This window comes from Saccopteryx leptura, chromosome 7, assembly GCF_036850995.1.
Source record: "Saccopteryx leptura isolate mSacLep1 chromosome 7, mSacLep1_pri_phased_curated, whole genome shotgun sequence".
Classification (NCBI taxonomy): Eukaryota; Metazoa; Chordata; class Mammalia; order Chiroptera; family Emballonuridae; genus Saccopteryx; species Saccopteryx leptura.
The window spans coordinates 92,849,020-92,873,974 of record NC_089509.1 but is presented as its reverse complement, the minus strand read 5'-3'; the positions used below and the strand labels follow the sequence as shown (position 1 = coordinate 92,873,974).

Below are 24,955 nucleotides of genomic sequence, written 5' to 3'. Positions count from 1 at the left end.
CCCCGGAGCCCTCATTTCCCTGCCACTCACTCAGGGCCAGCTGGAAGCCCTTCCGGCCCTACGTCCCAAAAGGATTACAGTATATTCCTCCTCCCCACTACATAATTCAAAATAAAAACAATACCAAAGCTCAAAATAGGTATTAGGGCACTCTGCAAAGTTCTTATTGTCCCCAAGATGTTTCTCTTTTAAAATACTGAATATAAAAATCTTTAAAGAAAATCCCCCTTTCCTTTTTGAAAGTTTTCATTAAAACACCTTTATTAATGCCCTAAGCATGCGGGTTCACTGGCCTAGCAAGTAATCCATGGCGGCAAACACTATTTGCAACAGTGTTACTTCCTTTGCTTCCCTACTCCCAATATTCTTGAACACAAGCATTGCTGATGCTGCCTCAGAAACAGAGATGGGACTAAAACAGACATCTCTCATAATGTGTCTATCAGAGTTGGCTTCAGAGCACGGATGTGTCTGCTACCTGAGTCAGAGCCCTTGAAAGTAGATATATAAGGAGCCACACTTCCAGTGAGTCAGTTGGGGGAAAACAGGGACTGCTTGACCTTGTCAATGACCCTGCAGGACTACTCCTTAGCTATGCATTGCTGGAACTCAAGAGAAATGTTAAACTAATGTCTTCTCAATTATAATGTAGAGGAAAGATCAAGTCAGCTGGCCACTACGCATGTAAATGACGATACTGCCCACATCTAAATTCCTTTATTTCAAATGCAGGGAATGTCAGGTTAATAGCCATGTCCAAGGTCATAACTGCAATCCAGTTTATTTTTAAATGGAGATATGAAATTCCCACTTCAGCCTGGAACAAAGGACCTCCAATGTCCTAGTTTGTGCGCCTTCTAAAACATCAGTTTTTGAAGCTCAGATTGCATTTTTCTTTAAGTAGAAACAATATTCAACAGGATGACTGGGTTGGGTTCGCAGGCCAGACTAGGAGGCTAAACCACGCTGTAGAACCGTGTTATTTACGAGCAAATAGAAGCTGAACACCAACGAGGGATTCCAGGACCGTATTTTCTCCCTGATGAGGATGACAGGGACACTCGTACGGCTGGTTCCCTCTGAGGGTCCCTTACATATAAATTGTAACCACTGTGGGCCAGTGTACGTTGACAACTGCCTGTCCTGAATTTTCTGTCTGAACAAGGTCTCTGGTGGAATTGCAACGTGGAAGCACAACTACTACGGCACGTGCTTGCTGTCTCCCATCCACAGCTGCTTTATCTAAATACCCTCCGCTCGCTGGGATCACGAAGGCCATTAACCTTCTCATGACAGCCTGAGAGGTATTTCTGGATCTTTATAAAATACTACCATAAACCATTCATCTTGCATTGACCCAGTTTTTGTTAACTTTTACCGCTTCTGAAAAATCTGCATTTCTGTATATTATGCACACATACACGTATACAAAATTAAAGCAAAGCTCTTCACTTAACAATAACCATCTGAGATTGTAAAGCTGTTAGATCTTTCCAAGAGAATATTTATCCACATTTATTATCTTCTTCTCTCTCTAAATGAGGTCTTGCCGGCCCACCAAGAACCCCTGACCTAGTCCTGTCTAAGCGACCTTAGACTGAGTTGACGTCCCCAGAGGGTTGAGTCAGGGAGCTGGACTGAGTTTTCCTGGCCAGCCTGGCACCACTACCATCCGCTAGGTCTGAGGGAGAAAGTGCTCCAGCGTGGCAGGCGCGAGGGGAATTCTGCCCTGGGATACGGCCATGTAATTCAGAGGAGCACTCTGGTTACCCTCCTATGGAAAGACTAGGTAACATTGATCTCGTTTCCTAACTCTGTAAAACACAACAGCAAAAAAAAAAGAGAGAGAGACATTTATCTTTTTGAGAAAATTAGCATTAAGCTCCTTTTAAATTTCATCCAACTCAACATTCAAACAATTCAGTTAACTTTCCTTGTGATCACCCAGATAGGGCCCTTAAATTTTCATTTACATGAGCATCTAAACAGTCTTTTCCTTAGCATGGCCAAGGAAGTGAAACATAAGCCATGCAGAACTGTTTACAAAGTCAGACTCAGTAAAAATCCATAACCCAAGTGACTTCTCATAGAGGAGCAATCACACATGAGGATTTCACACTTACTAAATTAATTCCTTTAATGTCAAAAGAAGCTGTGCCAGGCCAGTTTTACCCCTCCCACTGAGCCCCGTGGAGGAGCAGGTAGTGGGACGGCGGGACATGGTGACGGACCCACAGACTGGGACATTACAATGTACTTGGAAGAGCTCTAGACTCACTGTCAAATCTTGTGATCTGAATTATCAACCAACCATGTCACTGTTACCTTCACGTAATTTTCCTACCATCAACTATGATGTTCGTATACTTTACGTACATGTAAATGACCATATCACTCATGCCAATTTTCCCATATTCAAACTTAGGAAATGTCAGATAAAAAGCCATGTCCAAGGTAATGACAGCAATTTTGTTCATTTAAATGGAGATAGGAAGCTCTCTTTTCATATACCTGTCACCTTTTGTGAGCTTTAGAGAAGATGCTCCTAAAATGACCCTTCATCTACATGGTTTTTTCCAAAGTCTAGGAGAAACAACAGCTCTAATGATCTAATCAGATAGATTATTGTCCAACATTGAATAGAGGCTACGAGTCCCCACGAATCAAACACAATAGAGGTTTGCAATCTTCTGACCATCGCTGTTGTCTGTGTGTGCAGGTGACGGAGAGGAGAGGGGGCAGGAGGTGAGGAAAATTAATGCAGAAATGGGGAGATGTTGGACAGCTGGTGGTTGGGCATCTGGGAATGAAGCGCTTATGTTCATTTTTCACAGGACTTCCCAGAGAAATTCTAAGACCTGGAAGACTGGGAATCCAGAGACTAAATTATCCCTTAGAAACCTCATACTTTTCGAGTATGAAATTAAGTGGCTACTAAGTATTTCTACCACCTTAGCCAGTATGATAAATAAAATAACCTGCTAAATAAAGCATGTTCATCGGCTTTTCAGGAAGCCTACAACTTTGCTTATAGAAGTCTTGTTCGCATTAAGCAAAGTTTGCACACTCTACTATTCTGCTCAGAAGAAGTTATCTAAATTTATGTTCTTTTTTTATCACAATAATCTTGATAACCTTCGTTATCACCTTAAAAAAAGGTACACACACTCACATGTGCTCACGCACTCACATATACTCTTGCTTTTTACCATCTATCAGAGGAAATACATGTTAAGAGAAACCTACTATAAAGAACGGCAGACAACAGCAGGGTCAAAGCAGGGCTGTATTTCTCATTTACACTCGCACAGGGCGGGTCTGGTGGGGAACTTCCTCCACATCCACATTACTCACGGTGTCACACCGACAGAAATGCAACATTAGGAAAAAGCAACACTACCCCTGAGCCGTCAACAATACATCTTCCTCTCATCCGAAAGTTTACGTGCCCTCAAATTCTTCAGGTTATTTCGCTAATGTCTCTCTAGTAATAAAAAGCCTGATTTCAGAGGTGATTCCCAATAAAGGTATTTAAAGCAATCTCTCTTCCAAACTACTTTTCCGCTTCTGATCCTAAAGGAACCTCTTTTGTATTCTCACTGAACGTAATGTAAAAATAATTATACTTCTAAAAGTATGTCTAATCATCTCCAAAATTGCCCAGGTGGTGAGAAAACCTATACTTTATCATTCAACACCCTAAGTCTTTTATTGCATAGTCGAAGTTGCTCTTTAAGTCTGAATATAAACCATGTCGCTACTATTAAAATCGAAAGCAAATTCAGATCCTCGTGCAGCGACCAATAGTCAGCATGAAGAGCAGCAGCTTCCCCACATCTAAACTCCCAAAGTGATTTCACGTCTCCACTTTTTCTTTCAGGGCATTCAGATAATTGCTCCACACGGCTATGTCCCCTTCTACAATGGTTTTCTTTATCAGGGTCACAGAGCGCGGGAAGGGGCATTGACCTAGCACAGCAGGACGCGCCCGCGAGCAATCCACAGGACAGGCCGCTTCTCACCACTCTAAGTGTCTGTCTCCTCACCCACCCTCACTCCTCTGTTCTGATGCTTACACGTCTCTCTCGGATATAAAGAATCTGTACAGGGCCTAATCCACTTATATACACAGTGATAGGAGGCTTTGCCGTTTTTTCCCCATAGAAACATGCAATTCAAGCTGTGAGCTAGGCCAGGCCGCTGTTTTGAGGTCCTGCTACAGAGCTGTGCTCTTATCTCCAAATGCTGAAATGGCAAATTTGGTATGGCATGTGGCTGGATGGCAAAGAGGCACAGGAGATGGCTTTCCAAGTCTTCGAAACGGAGGTTTCCTAAGGCCAGAGGCATAAGCCTGAGCACGAGCCAAATTTCTTTTTCTTGAGGGATATTTATGAATAAGTTCAAGGAGGCGTTATAAAACAACAGATTATGGGATACGTGTTATATACATGACTTAGTTACAGTAATGAGGCACTAAGAAAATTTTTGCTTGAGTGAGGCCAGTCCAAACAAAACTATGCTCTTTTGTTATATGCCACATGAGTGGTCCAACATCTGGGCAATGTCTTGTTAATACTGGGATGAGAAATTCAAACAAGAGCAGCCCATTTGGAGTGTGTTTTTTGAAAACACAGTGATGCCAAAACTACTGTTCCATCAAACAAGTTCAAGTTTATAAATACCTCTGCAGAAAAGAGGCACGGCAGCTTTCCAAGTTGATACCACTCAAAAAAATGGTATGCTTGAATTTATAAATCATCTTTCAGTTTGCTCTTCTGTCATAATCAGTTTCTAATAACAACATTATAGCTGGTTTAAATGTACTGAATTCAGGATTCCAAATATAAAACTGACCAAACTTCCTAATTAAGACAGTTATTCAGACAATTCAGGTCAAGCGAATCCGCTATTGGTTAACCAGACAAAGGCCAAGTGGGTTTTGAATTTGGATAATGGTCTTATTTCCCATGTAAATTTGTTTCTCTAGATCTGGTTGAATTTTCAATTTATCGCAAGGAATATTTGGCGTAGGAGGACATATTTACAAATCAAAAGTCACTGCAGCATGAAAAGCAACTATCCAATTAATCTGAGGTATGGAAACATCCAAAGTGAATAAATTACATTTGAAAATTTTGATCTTAACTAAGGGTTATTTGTGATTATCTGGCTATTTAAACAAACTTAGTTCAGTGATCAATGTACAATCCAAACTCAAAGGGTACTATGAAAACACACCAGACCTACCCAGTCATGTCAATATTAGAAGTTAATTAGAAAATATTAAGTATCACCAAGCCACAGATTTTAAATTCCAATGTGAAAAATCAATTCAGTTGGTTAGGGAGTTAATAAAAATATATTTGAAAATGCTTTTTTATAAAATAATGAAGCTTTTCCAATCACAAAGCTGCAGATGTTATATGTGAAAAAATAATGAACAAATGGTTCCTCAGGTTGTAAAAATTTCAAAATGTCAATGGACTCTAAACCAGTTTAAAACTGATACAAGGAGTTTAGATCCACCCTTTCCACCTACACAACTTCCTTTCTTGTCTGTGTATAAAGAAACGCATCTCGGGGTGCTTGCTCCTAAAGGCTGGACTGTTTTCTATTAAAGAACTCCTACTCTGTTCTCCTTAAACCAGCGCATGTGCGTTCTTTCCACATTTCATGTTTTCCTACTTGCCTGAATTTGAGTTTCCACGTGGCTTCTTTTCTGACCCATGTGTGACTAAGAATATTTCTTTTTATCAGGTTTACTGTTAAAATATTTCTTTTTTATCAGGTTTACAGGTTGTAGCAGGAACTCAAAACTTGGTTATGTAAGCAGAAAAGAGAAGTGCCAGAGCCACCGAGAGGAAGACATGCGGCATTGCTTACTTAAATCCCCATCCTGTGCCCCCAAGGACAATAGCTGCTACCAGGATGGCACCAGCGATGGAGCCTATTATGAGATTGGTGGCACTAGGACCTGTGACAAAGGATCATGGGAAGAAAGTCGTATGAGCCAATCACTTTCATTACCAGGAGGGAAAGGGCAGTTGAGAAGTTTCAGGAAGTCAATACCCTGCATCACAGATTGCTAAACACACCAGTCAACCTTTATATACTTGGCTTCATTCCACTGTCGATGCTATGGACAGCTACTGCTTGGATTGGAATGCCTTCAAATCTAAAGCTTCTGCACCACTGACCGTGAAAGTTCCATTCAATTCATCTTTTTGCAGAATCTGAAGCAAATATGCCCCAAATGCTGTCACTGCACGCCTTTCCTCTCCTCCTCTTCCCCAGTGTCATGAATCAAACAAGGGGAAGAGCGCATGAAGAACACGACTGCACGAGAATTACTAGCTCACTCTGCTGGCAGACGAGGGCAGGAAAAGAAGGGGAAATCGTCTACTGAAGTGTTCTTTCAAGCAGCATGTAAAGGTGTCTGAATGCTAAATTTCCTATCCCCCACTGGGAGACAGTTAAAATTCAGAAGTCCAAAAAAGGTTACCAGTAAAGATCTGACTTTGAAGTCTTGTTCTCAAAGGTGTATTTCTTCACTGGGTGGACCCGTACAGTGTTTAAACAGCAGAGTGGGGCTCCAAAGGCAATATATAAAGGAAGCATAGAACTTATTTGGATCATTTTGGGGAGATGGAAAAAAAGAAAATGGAGTTTCTATCAACTGTTTGAGCAGAGCTGGTATATATTACGTACATCCGCTCTACTCACATAGAAAACGTCTTAGCGCGCTGTTTTTAAATGTAAGCAATATTACTTTAGTGCAAGAATTATTTTAACTATCACATCTCACAGGATGCTAATATGCAGGTACAGCACCCCCAACAGCAAAATACTTTCTGTCCTAACTTGATGTCCCTGTTCCTGACGTCACAAGGCCAATTTTGGTATTCCCCTAAAATCCTTGGGTTTGTGTATATATTCGATGCTGTGTAAAAAATTCTCTTTTCTGCTCACATCAGTGCCCTCAACTGTGTACATAAATGGATGCCACTTTTAGCAGCACTAAAAGGGTGTGCGGCGTCATGTTTCTCCTCAGAGGCCACGCAGTGCTAGTGGGCGCAATAGAAAAGTGAGGACAATTACCTCGGGGTCTCACGGATGCAGTCTCTTCAGCTTCCTGGGTTTGGACACACTCTCAACACTAATCACTGAGGGTCTACAGAACACAAATCTCAGCGGTCTTTAGAGTTACGCCAATAATAATGATAGCAGTAAAAGCAGGCTAATACTATACACTATATATAATCTTGCTATGTGAGTGCACTTCTAAGCACTTGGCATTATTATCTCATTAATCCTCACAAAATCATAAGAGATAGGAACTATGATTATCCCTGTTTCACTGATGAAGAATTAAAGACTTCTAGAAGTTAATACGTGGCAGAGGCAATATATGAACCCAGATTTGTCTGACTCTAAAGCTTATGGTGTCCACTGAGGGTCAGCAAGCTACATTCCACAGGCCGGATCTGGCCCGGCTGTGTTTTCAAAGAAACTTGACTGGAACACAGCCCCACTCATTCGTCCCCACGTGGTTTACGGCTGCTTTTATGCTAGGACAGCAGTCACGGTTGTGACAGACATCCTGTCGCCTGCAAAGCCAAAACTATTTACCATCTGGCCTCCTACAGCAAGTTTGCTAACCCCTGCACTAATGAAACATTATTCCATTTATATATATTTCCTCCCCACAGTTTAATAGGGAATCAAGTTTTAAAACAAATATTTAAAAATATTTATAATACCATGTACATAATCTATGCTTCAGACACGATTTGCACATTACTAGCTCAGAAAACAGGCTGGAATTAGAATCAATACATAACCCATGAGAAATGACTCCTGATTTACAATGACAAACTCTCAAGTAGAAATAAAAGTAAAACAAAACAAAACTTCTGCGCATGGACTCCTTAGTGAGTAAATGAACATTATACTACCAGTGAAACTAGCAGTGTTAAAACTACATTGTACTATGTGATTTTATTTTTCAACTGTATTTACTCTTAAGCAATTATGGTGAAATTTAGAATTTGAAGAAAAAAAAGCAGTGAACTAATAGACAAAAAAAGTGTATAAACCAAGAACAATAACAAATATTTTTAAGAAAAAAAATATATAAATACACTTATACAGACTTACCTGTCACAACCAGAAATAGCCACAAACCAACAACACTGGAAAGAATGGGTGACAAGGACTATGCTTTATAACAAAGGTAATGGATTTGGCCTAGCTCTAAGACTCAGAGGGAAGTATTAAAACTCATCTCTTCAGTTGGTAGTCAATAAATTACATAAAATAATGGAGTTCGGATTTTTAAAAAACTACCTTTCTTCCACAGAGGAGTTTCACATAAATGTATGTACAGAATATCCCCCAAAAAAGAAATGTTACTTCTGGTGTACAATCCAGTCAAGAGACCCAACCTAAAATTTTATAGGACAAAGTTCATTTTTTAAAAAAATACCTTACATCTTATATATAGACTTGCTTTTCTAACAGGCATGGAAAAACAAAATAGCTTTTCCCATATTTCTAGCTTCCCTGGGGGTAACTAGCCTCATAACCCATACTGGTGGGCCATGAGTTAGAAGATCCACATCTGGTCAAAGCCCTTCAATCCAGAAGGGAAGCCTTAGGTAATTAGCACATGTGACCTATGGACCTGCTCCCTCTCAACGCCATTTTGGTCCCTGGGTCTCTCAGACCCAGAGAGTAAGGCAAGCATGTGTGCTGTGCCCTAGGGGGCCTAAGGAGTAATGTGTGAGATGTTCTCAACATGTTCATGGTTTGGGCTGGTTGAGCAGAGGTATCTGGTGATTCCTTAAGATACTAATAATTCGTTCCTGAGTTGTGGGCAGTGTTATCACTACTACCACAGTGATTAGAAAAGAGCATGTGAAGGAGTATTTTTGTTACTTGCAAATGCTGCCTCTGAAATTAGCAGGAAAAAAATCATAATAACCTTTTAGTCTACAGATTAATGATCTCATGAAAGAGATCCCATGGAGAACTGAGAGCTATTGTAAGGATGTGGCTCCCACCCAGAGCAACCTCAATAAAGGCCCCGGCGAGCTGTATTTCTGCGAGGCCTCAAAGGGCAAGTGGCATGCAGGTTATTTATTTATAGACTGGCTACCAGGTTATTTATTTATACACTGGCTACTTCTCAGACAAACCCACCAGACAATTTGCAACTGTTCACTTAAGAGTTTGCAGGTTTGGATTAAGTATCTTTTCATTCTTAATGCTGTTAGCTCCCAAATATTTGTGTAAACTTCAAATTGGAATTATTAACTTTATAGGAAACAAGAGCAATATCCTAAATATCTTTTTTAAAAAACAAGTTAAGCTGAAGCCTCCTATACCACTCTCAATGGATGAAGAAAATATTAGTGGCTAGCACTCAGATTATCTTTAAAAAGAGTTACAACTGTTGATAATTCCTAGTTATCTATGTGGATCTATTTGATTGGTGATGATGGAAATTTGTTTAAGAATCCTAATAAAATGCTCATATAAAAATATTATGGCCAATAAATAGTAAAAAAATTTTAAAAAGGTCTGTATCTTAAAATTTCTTTTACAAGTGGAGGAGCAATGGAAGCTTTTGGACCGTGGCCTTAATTATGAAGGCATCATAAGCACCCCGATATTATTTTATGCCCCACATTGTTCCAGACAGGAGAAGGTTCTCCACTGCACAAGAGTACCACACGACACAAACATGTTCAAATCACGCCACAAGTAGCACCACCATGGGAAACACATCAACAAGATGACAGGAGGGAGACAGGGACAGAGGGTCAGCTCACACACCAGGAACCACACCGAAACACTCGGAAACTCAGAAGGATGCTTACTCTATTCCCCACCCTGTGCCTCCAAAAATCACCCCCAGGGCCAGAATGGTGCCTGCCACAGCACCTATTAGCCTGCTTGTGGCCATGTTCACTGTGTGGAGGAAAAAAATGGAGATTTTTTTTTAACAAAGGAAATTAATTACACACTGATTTCACTAACATACAAAATAATCTCTTCAGGAAATGCTTTTGAAAGTCAGTCATATGTTAAAAGCTTTGCTTGATGACTTGACATTAAGCTCTATGTACACACTGAAAATATTCAAGGATAATTTTGAATTTACCTTCAAACTCCAAAAATCCTAATTAAATCCATAATCTCTTATACTTTTAAACACATAAATAATCCAAATGGAATCACAGTTTCTATAAGGAGTGAGGTGAAATTAAAATGTAATTCAAAGTGCATAATAGCAAATCTACATTTTAATTATAAAACTTATGAACCATTAGTGTACTTTTAAAAATTCTCAAACTATAAAATACGCTTATGAAGCTGCATCTTTTATAAATCCAGAATTTATTCAATTCTGTGAAAATCCTTACAACTATAAAAAAGAGAGTATTTCTAAAATTAAATTCATTGTTACCTGGGAAGTTGTTTTACCTGGAAAGGTTTATTCCAAATAATCCTACAATGTTTGTTTCTGCCATAGTATTCAGACATTTAGTTTTTTGTTTATAGGCTGCAGTATATAAACTTTGCACTGAAAGCAAGGGTCTCTGGGAAACTATAGTAATTGCTTCAGACAACCAAGTGATAAGTTGCTGAGGGGACATTCAATGCCCACATGTCCCCACATCTAGGTATAGCTTTCGTTGAAAAATGAGACCGGAATGAGCCCAAGTCCCCAAGGTTCTCTCTGCACAGGCAAGGTGAAGGTTAGTGTCAAAGTAAGGAGGCAGACTAGTTATGGTTGAGTGTGTCCACGTATCTGTATGTGTGTGGGCAAATGTGTGGACATATAAGCACTTCATCTCACATTCTGCATGAATCAAAGTACTGGCTTCACATTGCTTTACCAGTGAAAGCAGAGATGAACTTTCACAGGCTACATTCACACAGACTGTGTGCTAGGAAACACAGTGAAACAAAACAAAGAACCACAACTGGAAAGTTACCATTCCTCAAGGCTTAACATTGAAGTCATTGACCTTTTTAGCTAAATATTCTCCCAAGGGAGAGAGGACTTTAGATCTCTAACCCAGGTGAGCCACTATACAAATACTTTATTTTACCACAGGGCAAATCATATGCATACAAAAGTCTGGTTTCATCATTAACTGAGCACAACCTGAGTTTTTCTTAAAAACAAATAAACAAAAAGATGGGGACATAACAGAAAACAGAAAGGCTACGAAGAGCACTAAGGGGAAAGGGAAAAAGACCAACATATAAGATGGTGGTAATGTTTTCCAAATATGACAATACACGATAATACAAAATAACCTAAACTATAGCTCAGATTTCCAAATTGTAGAGGCAAATACTGAGATGAAAGGTATGCCAGATACAATGCCTCATTTAAAAGAAAAAAAGACATAAAACAAACAAAAACTTAGAAAATCATTGTTTTCAGAATACTAAATTAACTTTGGATATATCACATTAAAAAAATTTTTTTTGCTTAAGTTTTTGGCATTGGCTTTTAGAGCCCAAATATACAAGTCCTATTACCTCTTCAGTTTTTATATAAGTCATTTATGCCAAATTATAGGAAACACACACTCTTGTAAAATGTGATGCTGAAAAAAAATTGTTACCATTTTAAAAATTGTAGTTACCGTATGAATAATAAATAAAAATAATTATTTAATAAGGCTTTTGTATATGTTAAGGGTGTAACTTCTTACTGGAGAATTAAGAGAATTACTATATGTAATCCATCATGTAGGTGTTAGAAACACAACCAGAGGAACAAGACATTTTTAAAGATGCTTCAAATATGTATTTGAGTTACGCAGATATAGTCTCTGCTGAGCAAGAATAATTATCTCTGAATTCTTAACTGGTAAGTAGGTGGTACTCCATACCAAAGCAAAATAAAAGTTAGTGGGGAAAATAGCTTTTTCAAAAGTATCCTCTCTCTTCCTTGTTCTCCCTGACTCCCATGACTTTATTCTGGTATACTGAAAATATGTAAAAAAAGAAAAAAAAGTTAAAAAACATGTAAAATCCATTTGATTCTTTATGAGGATATTTAATAGGGTTATCTCTCCCAGTAGGTAGCTTCTTGATCTGTTTCAAGCTGACATGAATTAACAGAGTGGCTAACAGGTCGTAGATTTTGACAGGGGCCATACTTGCAACCTGAGGTCTCAGCTGTTCTTCACAATTACAAAGAATTTGTCATCTCATTGGAAAGAAATTTCTAGGACCTTTGGGGGGCCTATGCTCTGGTTTTACATTTGTACTAATTTATTTCTTATGTAACTCTATTTGTTCAATCATTCATTCATTACCTAATAAATACTGTTTCTTCCAAGAACATGGTGGTATATACCACCAAACTTGAAGATGGAACTCTTAAATAAGATTCTAGCTAATAACACAGTCATCATATCAGGAACTTACCTGTGCTCCCTCTTTGGCACATTCACTTTTCATTGTAATCTGTCTGTGAAAATAGTTTATTTCCTAACAGTATGTTTTGACTTTTGTTTCCTTGTTTATTTCTATTGTTTGTTGGTTTAATATTATTACTCTTCATCTTGGCCCCTGCTATCTAGGTTCATAGGCACTTTTAGAATTTTTGAGAAGTATATGATACCAAGAACAAAACTATGAATTTTCTCCTTTCTTAATAATTTCTATATGATATGTATAATTCTTCCACAGACAAGTCATGCTGCAGACATTTTGAAATTGTGTTTTAGATACTGGGTGGTTGGGTTTTTTTTCTTTTCTTTTCTTAAGTTTAGAGAATTTCTGAAACAGAAGTGCAAGACATTAGTCCATATGATCCCAAGGAGCCAACAGGGGCTAAAATCCTTTGTCCTTAATACTGCAAAAACAGGAGGCATCAAAGCCATCATTTGTACTCTCTGACAGGCAGGGGTTTATTATTTTACTAAAATTTAAGATTTGAAATTAATACTAAATATACTCTTTATACTTTAACGTATTATATTGGCATGACAAACATATTTTACCAGTGCCATATTTCAATTAATCAGACATACACTCAGATCTGCTTACTCCTTTACATGAAATAATAGTTTTTTAAAAGTTCATTTGGGGATACATAGAGACAAATATCTAAAGAAATGAAAAAGACATTATTTTATATACAAATATTAATTCAGTCAGTTTAGCTGAATAAAATATCAATAAAATATTCAATAAAAATATCGTGGCATTTTTCTGAATCCAAATGAAATAAACTCGCAGCTATTGAAAAGATGTTTAAGGTTGGTAAATCCTTACATTATTGATGAGGCTATTGTTAGTGAGAAAAATACATGAGATATAAAGATACATGAGCATAATCATATATGAGAATCATAACATCTCATATCTAATCATCTGAACTAGAAAATCACAGATTAGTACACTCACAAAGGAACTCATCTTTTAAAAAATAGATGTAAAAAGTAAACACTAATACTCTTCAGGTATTAAGAGAGAAATCATTGCTTGTAAAATACTAAATGCTCATAATATATAATATTACTTTCTATAAGTAATGGGTCTCTAAGCTCAATCACTGTTTGGTTATTGTTTTACCCTTTCTTCTTCTTCTTCTTTTTTTTTTTTTTTTTTTTTTTTTTTTGTATTTTTCTGAAGCTGGAAACGGGGAGAGACAGTCAGACAGACTCCCGCATGCGCCCGACCGGGATCCACCCATTACGCCCACCAGGGGCAGACGCTCTGCCCACCACGGGGCGATGCTCTGCCCCTTCCGGGCGTTGCTCTGCCACGACCAGAGCCACTCTAGCTCCTGGGGCAGAGGCCAAGGAGCCATCCCCAGCGCCCGGGCCATCTTTGCTCCAATGGAGCCTTGGCTGTGGGAGGGGAAGAGAGAGACAGAGAGGAAGGAGGGGGGGCGGAGAAGCAATTACCCTTTCTTCTTATTATTGTGTTTTAAGAACCAGCATAACAACTTAATACACACTCAGCTTTAAACAAGGCAGTGTGCAATAACAGAAAATGCACTGGGCTCCAGATCAGGCAAATCTACCTTTTATTCTTGGTTCTGCCCCTAACTATCTGTTATCCTGATAATTCAGTTAGTTTCCTCATTTGTAAAACAATGGTTCTTCCTAAGTCCTTTCTATCTTTGATTGGATGATTAAGATCATAATAAAAGGGTCTCAACAAAGCTTCCCAGGAACTGCCTTTCCATATCAATGAAAACATTTGATAGGGTCCTGTCTTCCCTCCTATACTGATGACGTAAACCATCCAACAGGAAAAGTTCCACTGTATTCCATAATAAGCACTATGCAAAGATGCCTCCAAATTGGCAAAAATTATGGGTACTTGACATAACTCTCCCCACAGCAGGTGGCAATCTTGGTCCCTTAAACAGTTTAAATGTATTCTACCCTTGCAGAACAAACTAAAATAATTTCTTTCAGTGAGCTCAGAGGTAACAAGTTGGGAGAAAAGGGACCAGAAGAGTCTTCCTATGTGAAAGAAAGAACAATGTGAATAAAAAAATGATATGGAATGGAAAATTTTTTACAATCCTTGCTCACATTGTTTTTGCTTTGAAATCCTATTTCTTGCTTTTTAACATTTTTGCTTTGAGAAGTTGGAATAAATAATATGGCATGCTTTAAACAGTGGGTCAGAAGTGGACAATTTGAGCTAGTGCAGAGTGACTATATGGCAATATTTTCATGTGTGTCCTACCCAAATGGAAGTTGAATTTTTAATTCTTCCAGGAATTTATAATTAAAATGAAAGGAATATCCAAAATACATTGGTTCATCTCTGATATTTTCAAATCAATGGAAACAAGAGTCAAAGAATTTACCTTTATTTTTACCGATTTCTTTTTTTTTTTTTTTCTTCTGAAGTTGGAAACGGGGAGGCAGTCAGACTCCCGCATGTGCCCGAACGGGATCAATCTGGCACGCCCACCAGGGGGCGATGCTCTGCCCATCTTGGGGCTTCGCTCTGCCGCAATCAGAACCATTCTAGCGCCTGAGGCAGAGGCCACAGAGCCATCCTCAGTGCCCGGGCCAACTTTACTCCTATGGAGCCTCGGCTGCAGGAGGGGAAGAGAGAGACAGGAGACAGAGAGGAAGGAGAGGGGGAGGGGTAGAGAAGCAGACGAGCGCTTCTCCTATGTGCCCTGGCCGGGAATCGAACTCAGGACTCCCGCATGCCAGGTCGACGCTCTACCACTGAGCCAACCGGCCAGGGCCTATTTTTACCAATTTCTTAAAAATAATTTGATCCAGCCCTGGCAGGTTGGCTCAGCGGTAGAGCGTCGGCCTAGCGTGCGGAGGACCCGGGTTCGATTCCCGGCCAGGGCACACAGGAGAAGCGCCCATTTGCTTCTCCACCCCTCCGCCGCGCCTTCCTCTCTGTCTCTCTCTTCCCCTCCCGCAGCCGAGGCTCCATTGGAGCAAAGATGGCCCGGGCGCTGGGGATGGCTCTGTGGCCTCTGCCTCAGGCGCTAGAGTGGCTCTGGTCGCAACATGGCGACGCCCAGGATGGGCAGAGCATCGCCCCCTGGTGGGCAGAGCGTTGCCCCCTGGTGGGCGTGCCGGGTGGATCCCGGTCAGGCGCATGCAGGAGTCTGTCTGACTGTCTCTCCCTGTTTCCAGCTTCAGAAAAATGCAAAAAAAAAAAAAAAAAAAAAAAAAAAAAAAATAATAATAATAATAATAATTTGATCCAAAGGGCTGTAGCTGGGTACAACCATACCATTGTTCATGATTTTTTTAAAAAAGGGTGGGGGGCAATAGTTTTATTTTGCTTCTTGAATTTTTTTCTCCATAACAAGGGAGTACAGTGGAATTAAATAAAATGAAGTATTTTTTAATATTGTCTCACTGCTTCTATACAGGAAAACTTTCATCTAATGGACATGACAGGCCAGATTATTGTGGGCGTTACTCACTATATATGGCAAGCATTTGGAGAGGGCCATTACACTGGGTTCAATCAGACAAGTGCCAGTCAAATCAATTCAACCATGAGAAGGAATATGTAGCATTCATCTATAAAGAAAATCCTCGGCCCTGGCTGGTTGGCTCAGTGGTAGAGCATCGGCCTGGCGTGCAAGAGTCCCGGGTTCGATTCCCGGCCAGGGCACACAGGAGAAGCGCCCATCTGCTTCTCCACCCCTTCCCCTCTCCTTCCTCTCTGTCTCTCTCTTCCCCTCCCGCAGCCAAGGCTCCATTGGAGCAAAGTTGGCCCGGGCACTGGGGGTGGCTCTGTGGCCTCTGCCTCAGGCCCTAGAATGGCTCTGGTCGCAACAGAGCAACGCCCCAGATGGGCAGAGCATCGCCCCCTGGTGGGCATGCCAGGTGGATCCCGGTCGGTGCATGCAGGAGTCTGTCTGACTGCCTCCCCGTTTCCAACTTCAGAAAAATACAAAAAAAAAAAAAAAAAGCCTCATACAGCTGCTGAATCTGAGGTTAAGAAAGTACTGATTAGGGAGACATTTAAGATCTTGTTCCCTGGCATATGTCATCAATTTGACTAAAATAAACTCTGATAAAAATTCACAAAAAATAAAAAATAAAGTACTGATTATTTCAATATCTTGAGTCCATTACCTGCTACTCTTCCTCAAGGTAATACAACAAATGGATACTGCTAAACTGAAAACGAGTATTGATACGCAACATTTCATTTCCTTACATATTTCCAAAGGGAAGGGATCTAGTATTTATTGAGTGGCTACTATGTGCCAAGGACGGGCTGTCTTTTAAACAGTATACAGTCGATAAATATTTGCTATCTGAATGGAAACAAAAATACATAGCTTCTCTCTCATCACCTTCTCTTAACCAAAACACTAAAAATAAAATCATAAAACCTACAACAAAGTCTTGCAGGTTTCATTTCTGTTATTCCCCATTTTACTAGTATATCAACAGATTTTTCTACAGAGGCTGAAAAGATATAAATAAAGATAAAGCTGTTATTTAATTATACTATAATTGCTTGATTTTTCTAGAAATCTAATAATTTACAATAACTCTTCTTCATGTACATTAATTAGTGGCTTTTTCAGTTCAAACAAGATTATTAGAGAGCACAAGGATTTTAACAATTTTAGAACCAATGGTTACATTACCCTTACTCTAATGCATTGTCTTCATTAAGAAGGGGAAAAAAATACAACAGGAACAAAATACACCAGAATGCTTATATGACTATCTCTCAGCTGTGGAATAAAGGGTGATTTTTATTTTTATTCTTTTATTTTTCTGCATTTTCTACAATAAACATGCATTATTTGAATGACCGAAAGATTATCCTTAAAGTTAATGTAGAATAGAATAGCACCATATTAAATAGGGAGGAAAAAAAATAAAGACTGCTGTGCATATCTCCTTCTCTAGAATGTAGCTGTTCACTTTATGCCTTGAATTAAGTTTTCCAGGCCTGGGTAGCTGCAGGAATGGGGAATACAGAGGGTCAGGCAATTAACAATCCCCTACCCCACCTAGTGAAAAAAGGCACAGTCTAAGCCAGCTGAGCTCTGCTCATCTGTTCAGGCACCTTTATATATTCCTGGAGGAAACAGCTTCTAGATCTTTAAGAGACTCACAGACGTGCTATGGAGAGAAAATTTGGAAAAAAATGAACCTCTGCATCTCTTGATAGAGTCTAAATCTTCTCTAAATCTAAGTTCTGAAGGTGGATTGAAGAATTTCTTTTTTTGTTCTAGTTTTAAAGTAACAAAGGACTACATGTAAAAAGTGGAATTGGTTCCTTTTTAGTAATAGAACAGAAAATAGACCCTGATTCTTATAGAATTATAGTGTCATTGGGATATTAAGCAAATGTATGAAAAGTGTCTTAACACACGCACTATTACTGAATATTAAGCATGCACTTGAATCAGCCTCGATCTCTTCAGAATTGAGAGCTGTAGAGCTTCAGAGGCTCTTGAAGTCGTATTTCCTCATATGAATACTGCAGCTCAGAGTGTTTAAACGAGCTTTTATCCAAAACTGAACAGATCAAAATGATACTGTTTCTACACGTATTTTTCCCGCCTGCAGGAAAAACGCCTGGTAATTATCTCTCAGACACTGTTAGCAGCACGGTGAGAGAAGACCCGAGGCACAAGGTCACCGGGACTTGGTTTCTCAGGTGTTCCCGGGTCAGTGCGACCATAAGCCTGCCGCACCTGATGACTTTTCTCCATCTTTGAAAATCATCTGATGGGTGGCGACGAGGGAGAATAATGAGAAAATGATTACCACATTCAGGGTGGCACAGACCACATTATAGCATCATGTAACAGAAGAGGATGGGCCTGGCACTGGGGACTCAGGTCCTGGTCCCAGCCCTGCCTGTAGTTACCTGAAGAAGTATAGCACGTCACCTGACCTCCAGGCCTGGGTGCTCTCAACTGCAAAAGGAGGCTGGCGTGGCTAGCCGGTCACTGAGACTGCTTCGAATTCTAAAATTGTCATTTCTCTCCTTTGAATGGCTGACTAGAACAAAGGTCCAGGTCACTCATGTGTTCTTTGAAGAACTCAAGCTCCATGAAAAATTCTAAGTTCTTCCTAAATCAAGGGTGTATTTAAAACAGAGCATGGAAAAGGACAACTTCCATGTATTTCACTTTTCAAGTATTGAAGAACGACAAGTCGCATGTCATCCAAAAAGACAGATCTATTAGAAAACTGATATTGCTTAGACAAACTATAAAATGGTTACCATTTGTGATGATGAAAAAAAAAAAAAAAGAATGAGGTTTAAAGGAAAGAAAAGAAAGGAAATTGCTATATTTACTTTTTCCTAATCTTGGTTCTAGACCACGGGTCGGGAACCTATGGCTTGCGAGCCAGATGTGGCTCTTTTGATGGCTGCATCTGGCTCTCAGACAAATCTTTAATAAAAAAAATAATAATGTTAAAAATATAAAACATTCTCATGTATGACAATCCATTCATTTCCTACCGCTCATGTTCATGGTTGCGGGTAGCTGGAGCCAATCACAGCTGTCCTCTGGGACAACACCAAATTTTTATTGGATAATGCGTAAGGTACATGGGTCGTTGTATGGCTCTTACGGAATTACATTTTAAAATATGTGGCGTTCATGGCTCTCTCAGGCAAAAAGTTTCCCGACTCCTGTTCTAGACTAAGGGATGATTCAAATGTTTTATTTTTTCAATGTGATATACTCGAATCCTTAATTCTGCAGTAACATGAACTATACACTTGAATGGCTAAAGTGATATTCTTATGTGTTGTTCTGTTGGCACCATAGGAAGAGTAGCAATGAATTCAGTATGTTGGGAATTGAAACTGAAATCACACAAACCCTTGGGTCCTTCATCCTTGGAGGGATGAAGATTCCTAACTGGGTCCCGGATACTGCAGTCTGTTCCTGCCCAGGTGAAATCACAGATGCAGGTGGCTTCATTACTACACACCTGTGAAGAACAAAGAAGAGAGATGGAACAATTTTGCCATGCTTAGTAGAGTACCGCTTATAAGTGTAAAAAAGACATAGGGCCAGGCAGACACTTTAAAAGCCATTTGGAATTCTTTAAAAGTCTCCCGCGGTTTTAGATATTAGACAAGGGGAAACCATGTTTGGGACAAAGAGTTGAATGGTGTTTTTTCAGTTAACTATAAAAAAAAGATAAAAAAGAAGAAATTTAAAAATGAAATGTTAATTATTCATGTTGATATCATTTAAATACTCAGATGTCTGACAATGTAGTTTTTTCATAGGTAGCTATTTCTAAAGCCATATTTTAGAAACATATATACTTAATTCAAGGAGTTAATAGATACTAGACTGAAGAGGCACTGCCAGAGATAAAGACCAGGAGACATAAATCATCAATATGTTGCATTACGTCACCACGTTCACCCCCGAGGTCACTGGGTGGCACTTTCCCAGCCAGAGGAGCACCCCTCCCACCATGGTAGCTGTTGTCTCAGTCAGCCAGGCTAAGACCTTCCTAAGAGAACTTTGTCTCCTCTCTTGTCCTCTGGGGACCAAGCAGCATGTTAGAATGGACAGGTAATTTAGATGAAATGAACACCCATCTGCAAACCAGAGACAGAGTAGTTTAAACCCTTGTCTTCCTATGAAATACATTCAGAGACAGATGATTGGAGGTGATAAAATCAAACTTAAGCCTATTGGTATAAGAAGTTTTTTTAATGTTGTAACACTGTGATTATGATTAACAAGATTGAATTTGACCTTTTTTTTTTTTTTTTTTTAAACAAGATGAAAAAATAGAAAGGATAGTCGAGAGTCAAGGGCCCTTTTAATACATTAAGTTGTATAATGCTTACAAAGCAATAACTATAATGAAATGGTCTGCTCAGTGCTTTTGTTTTAATGCAGCAAATACTGAGCAGTTACTCTGTGCTAGGTACCTTTGCTAAGTGTTTGATGTACTGCATTTCATTTATCCTCACACTAGCATCCTGATGAACGAGAGAGGCTAGGTGACTGCCCAAAGTCACTGGGATAACAGGACGCAGAGTCAGGATTCACACCCAGGATTCTCTCAGGCCCCCAAAGCCGTGCTTCCGATCACTAGTTTATACCGCCTTCCTCGTGGATCTATGATCCAACCAAACCGGAAGCTATACGTAGTTGTTGGGCACGTGCTTCTTAGGCCTTTCTACCATGTTTTATTCTGTAGCCCCTGCTTAGCTGTCTATAGTCTGGATTCCTTTCACCTTCGTTTCAGCACCTGCCTTTTATATCATCACATCATCACTCTACATTTCTTCACGTGTCTTTTATCCATTTCTGTGGTCTGTGTCAATTTTTAAACATCTTTCTTTTACTAAGCCAAATTTAAACTATTACTAAGATTTGTTTTTAGACGTTAAGCCTAGGTTTGCCAGGTATGTCTGCCCGAACATTTTGTTCACAGAATTAAAGATATGTGCAGGTAGAGATAGTGTCTCTTCTTTTGACTGGCAATGATACAAACATAACCGTGGAACTTTAAACATGTGAATTATATCACTGATCCAACGGTTAGTCGGATGTGACCTTGCACACATAGATGCTCACCCAGTATGCCTGCTGAGTAGCTGACAGGGAATTACTGAGAGGATTTAACTTATTCAAATGGTTCAGAGTAATCACATTGGGTCTTTATAGTTCCTTTAATAATCGTATCAATTGTCTTCCAACTCCTTAGATGTCAAGCTATATCTAGAGAATGTAGTGAGTGCAAATAGTGAAAAAAGAAACAATGAATACACTATATCAATACATACGGATGTTATTGTTAGCAGATAAGGGTACTTAGAAAATAAACATAGTCAGTGCATGGATATTGGCAACAGCCACAGGGAGAGAGTGGCTGAGCTGGAAGTCTAACCACTGTGAACTCTGAGGATGCCAGATAATAAAGGTCTAGACAGGAACACGGATGTCTACTTACCCCGTGACCTGAGCAGACTTTACCCTTGGAATCAAGTGGACAGCTGCTCATATTTAGGGCCTGAATCTGTAGGCACTTCCGATCTAAACACATCATAGATGGGCCACATGGCGTTCCATCTTCCACGTAACCCACATCTGTATCATCATCTAAGACCACGTGAGCACCACTAAAAGGAGAAAGATATTCATGCTGGCATTAGCACCACACTTAGAACTCTAACATCAACATGAATGGGCCTTGCTGTTCATGATGCTGAAGAAGCTGCCACTGGACATGGACTTCTCTTAGCATTTCTTCCCTTTCCTCCTCCTGTTCCCCAACCCCCTTCCCCTTAATTAAAGAACATGATAAAAAGACACCACCTTTCCTTATTCTTATAGCACACATCATCAGGAAAGCACGTGCCATTTGTACCAAGTGTACTCTAAATGTTCACTTTTTCACAAGAGCAGCATTAAGATGAGGGGAGTGGATCAGAGAAGCAATCTTATCATCAGCTCTCCAGTGCTTTCAGACATGTCATGGTACAAAAAGGCAGATGTTGAGCAAAAATAGCAAATAAATATTTTGAAAATTATTATTACTTTGGAAGATTGGATTATTCATGAGGGAAGAAATAAGCTGGTTCCTCTCTATTGATACTCCTAAAATTCCAAAGTTACAAACAACTTAATTTTAAATAATAGTTAATACTATAATTACTAGCAGAGTACATCTTGCTAAACAGTTTACAAATATACCAATTTAGAACATAACAATACAATTTAACAAGGTTGTTCTATCTAAAGACATGTGAAAACTTACATATGCAAAGAAAGCTTGTATGCATCAAACTATATTTGAAAACAATGATTTACTCCAAGAAGGATCTCATTATCTAAGACCCTGTTAGAATTGCCTTCAGAGCCAGTTAAAATACAGAGAAACAGCAAGCATTTGACCAAGACAGCAATATTCAATTTGGTTACCCAGTCAATTTACTAAATTTTGTTCAAAATTACTTTAAGATGTTTCCAGATCTTACAATGACTCACATAAGATGAAGGTCTGCTACTCTGGGAATACTAAGGATAAAAGTTGGTAGATATTGAAGGTAATTCTGTAGGGTGGATCCCAAAAGTGTTTCTGAGCAACAACAGTGCCATTTAAATGAGAGCACAGCATCTGAGAATTATGATTATTTTGAAGGGAACGATGATTATTTGGAATATAATATGACTCCCTGCTTACAAATAAGTGTCACATCTTCTGTGCCTTGTCCTCATAGGTAATTGGATATTAAATGTTTGTCAACAGCTATAAATTGTATTTTAATAAATATTTTCTATATGTAATTAAGTATTTATTAAACCATCTTCTAAACCAGATACCTCTACATAAAGTAAAGCAAAAACTCTTTTTTTGGTCATAAAAGTAAAACACACAGAGTGATCAAATACTGACATATTACAATGCTTACAGGTTTTTTGTTTGTTTGTTGTTGGGGGGGTTAGATGAGAAGAGGGGAATGAGGCAGACTCCCATATGCACCCCGACCAAGATCCACCCAGCAACCCCATCAAGGCCAATGTTCAAGTACAGAGCTATTTTTAGCACCTGAGGCTATCACGCTCCAATGGAGCTATCCTCAGTGCCCAGGGCCACGTTTGAACCAATCAAGCCACTGGCTGCAGGAGGGAGAGAGGGAGAGAGGGGGAGGGAAGGGAGAAGCAGATGGTCACTTTTGTGTGCCCTGACCAGGAATCGAACTTGGGACGTTCATACACTGGGCTGATGCTTTATTCACTGAGCCACCAGCCAGAGCCTCCAATGCTTAAAGTTTTAATCGTGGGTCAAAACATAAGTCTACTCTTAAGATTATAATTACAAAGAATGCCCCATTACTAATAACTGGTACAATTTTTGAACAAATGTAATTTGCAAATGATTCTTCTTATCATGAAAGGTGACAATAAAATCTCAATCAACATTCCTCTTGTGAGAAGTAGAAAAATTTCCCTCGATTTTTCTACATTTGTAATTCTCATGACTCATATTTAATATGTTAATATGTTACCTGCAGTCAATCACCCGGCCTTGATGATAGAAGGAAGTTGGGATGATCTCTCCCTGAAGTTGACCAATACGTGGAGCTCGAGTGAGGTTGGTGCAGAGTAAAAAACCACAGAACACATCACTAAACATGTTTCAAAAACAAACAAACAAACAAAAAACAGAATAAGACAGGAGGAATCATGCTCAAAAAAATCAAAACTTTTCAGTCCATATATCAATATACTCAAAATATGAAAATATTCTCTTTCCCTCTAGACAAGAACATTTGTTCAGATATTGTCGGTTGGCTATGAGCCCCCACCTTTCCTACTAATGGGACAGCAATTTTGTTTGGGGGTAGCACAGCGCTGAGCCCTGAAAGATGGTCATGCCTGGTGGCTAAGCTAGTCATGTACTTCCATGTCCTATACTCCCTTTCCTCGCTATCCTTCCTTCATCTCTTCCTAGAGCCAAAAGTGGCCCTGGGTGTTGAGAAGTGAGGGAAAGCTGGCTAGGAAGCTACTGGGAAAAATGTCGCTTTCTGGATAGAAAGGTTAGAGCCTGACAGGAAGATCATTGTTCCTACCTCTGCTTCCTGCCTTGGAACATAGAGCCTTGACAGCTAACTTGCAATTGTTAACTTCACAAGCATCAGGATACAAACTGAACACGGATGGATTACAGAGCAGAGGGGCAGAAATCATCTGGGTCCTTAGTGACATTATTAAATGACTCACCCACCCTGAGGGCACCTACTTCCAGCCTATTTTTTTAAGTAAATAATGAATTTCTAAAAAGAAATAAAGAATAAAAGTGGCACATCACAAAAAAGAAATCCACTGGCCAAAAAAATGCATGAAAATGTACTAAATTCCATTTGTAATCAGGGAAATGCAAATTATAACCATACCCACCAGAATAGATAAAAGTAAAAATTCTGATAATACAAAACATTGGTGAGAATGTAGTACAAAATTCTCATATACATGTTATCGCTGGTAGAGTTTACAACCATTTAAAAAAGAAAACAGTGTCACATGACTTTGTGGCACTGGAAAAAAAACATCCCATGACTATGTAATTTTTCTTCTAGGTGCATGCCTTAGAAAAATATGTCCAAGTGTGCACTAAGTTACACATAAATAATGTTCACAGCAGCATGGTTCCTAATAGCTAAAACATGGATCAATCTAAATATCTGTCAATATAGCCCTGGCCGGTTGGCTCAGCGGTAGAGCATCGGCCTGGCGTGCGGGGGACCCAGGTTCAATTCCCGGCCAGGGCTCATAGGAGAAGCGCCCATTTGCTTCTCCACCCCCACCCCCCTCCTTCCTCTCTGTCTCTCTCTTCCTCTCCCGCAGCCAAGGCTCCATTGGAGCAAAGATGGCCCGGTTGCTGGGGATGGCTCCTTGGCCTCTGCCCCAGGCGCTAGAGTGGCTCTGGTCGCGGCAGAGCGATGCCCC

At 39.5% G+C, this 24,955-nt stretch overlaps 1 protein-coding gene across 3 annotated transcripts in view; it reads right to left on the bottom strand.

The window, feature by feature from the left end:
• The window catches only part of ADAM23 (ADAM metallopeptidase domain 23), a 165,556-nt gene that overhangs the window by 4,410 nt on the left and 136,191 nt on the right, over positions 1 to 24,955 (bottom strand). Inside the window, exons 22-25 of one of the 3 annotated variants that reach the window (XM_066345766.1) lie at positions 23,515 to 23,634; positions 21,456 to 21,624; positions 19,352 to 19,463; positions 9,882 to 9,972 (exon numbers count right to left, since the gene is read on the bottom strand). In XM_066345766.1, coding sequence (XP_066201863.1) covers positions 9,882 to 9,972; positions 19,352 to 19,463; positions 21,456 to 21,624; positions 23,515 to 23,634 — 492 coding nt within the window. Of the gene's footprint in view, positions 1 to 5,883; positions 5,975 to 9,881; positions 9,973 to 19,351; positions 19,464 to 21,455; positions 21,625 to 23,514; positions 23,635 to 24,955 lie in introns of all 3 variants that reach the window. The other 2 variants (XM_066345765.1, XM_066345767.1) reach the window with 2 other exon arrangements.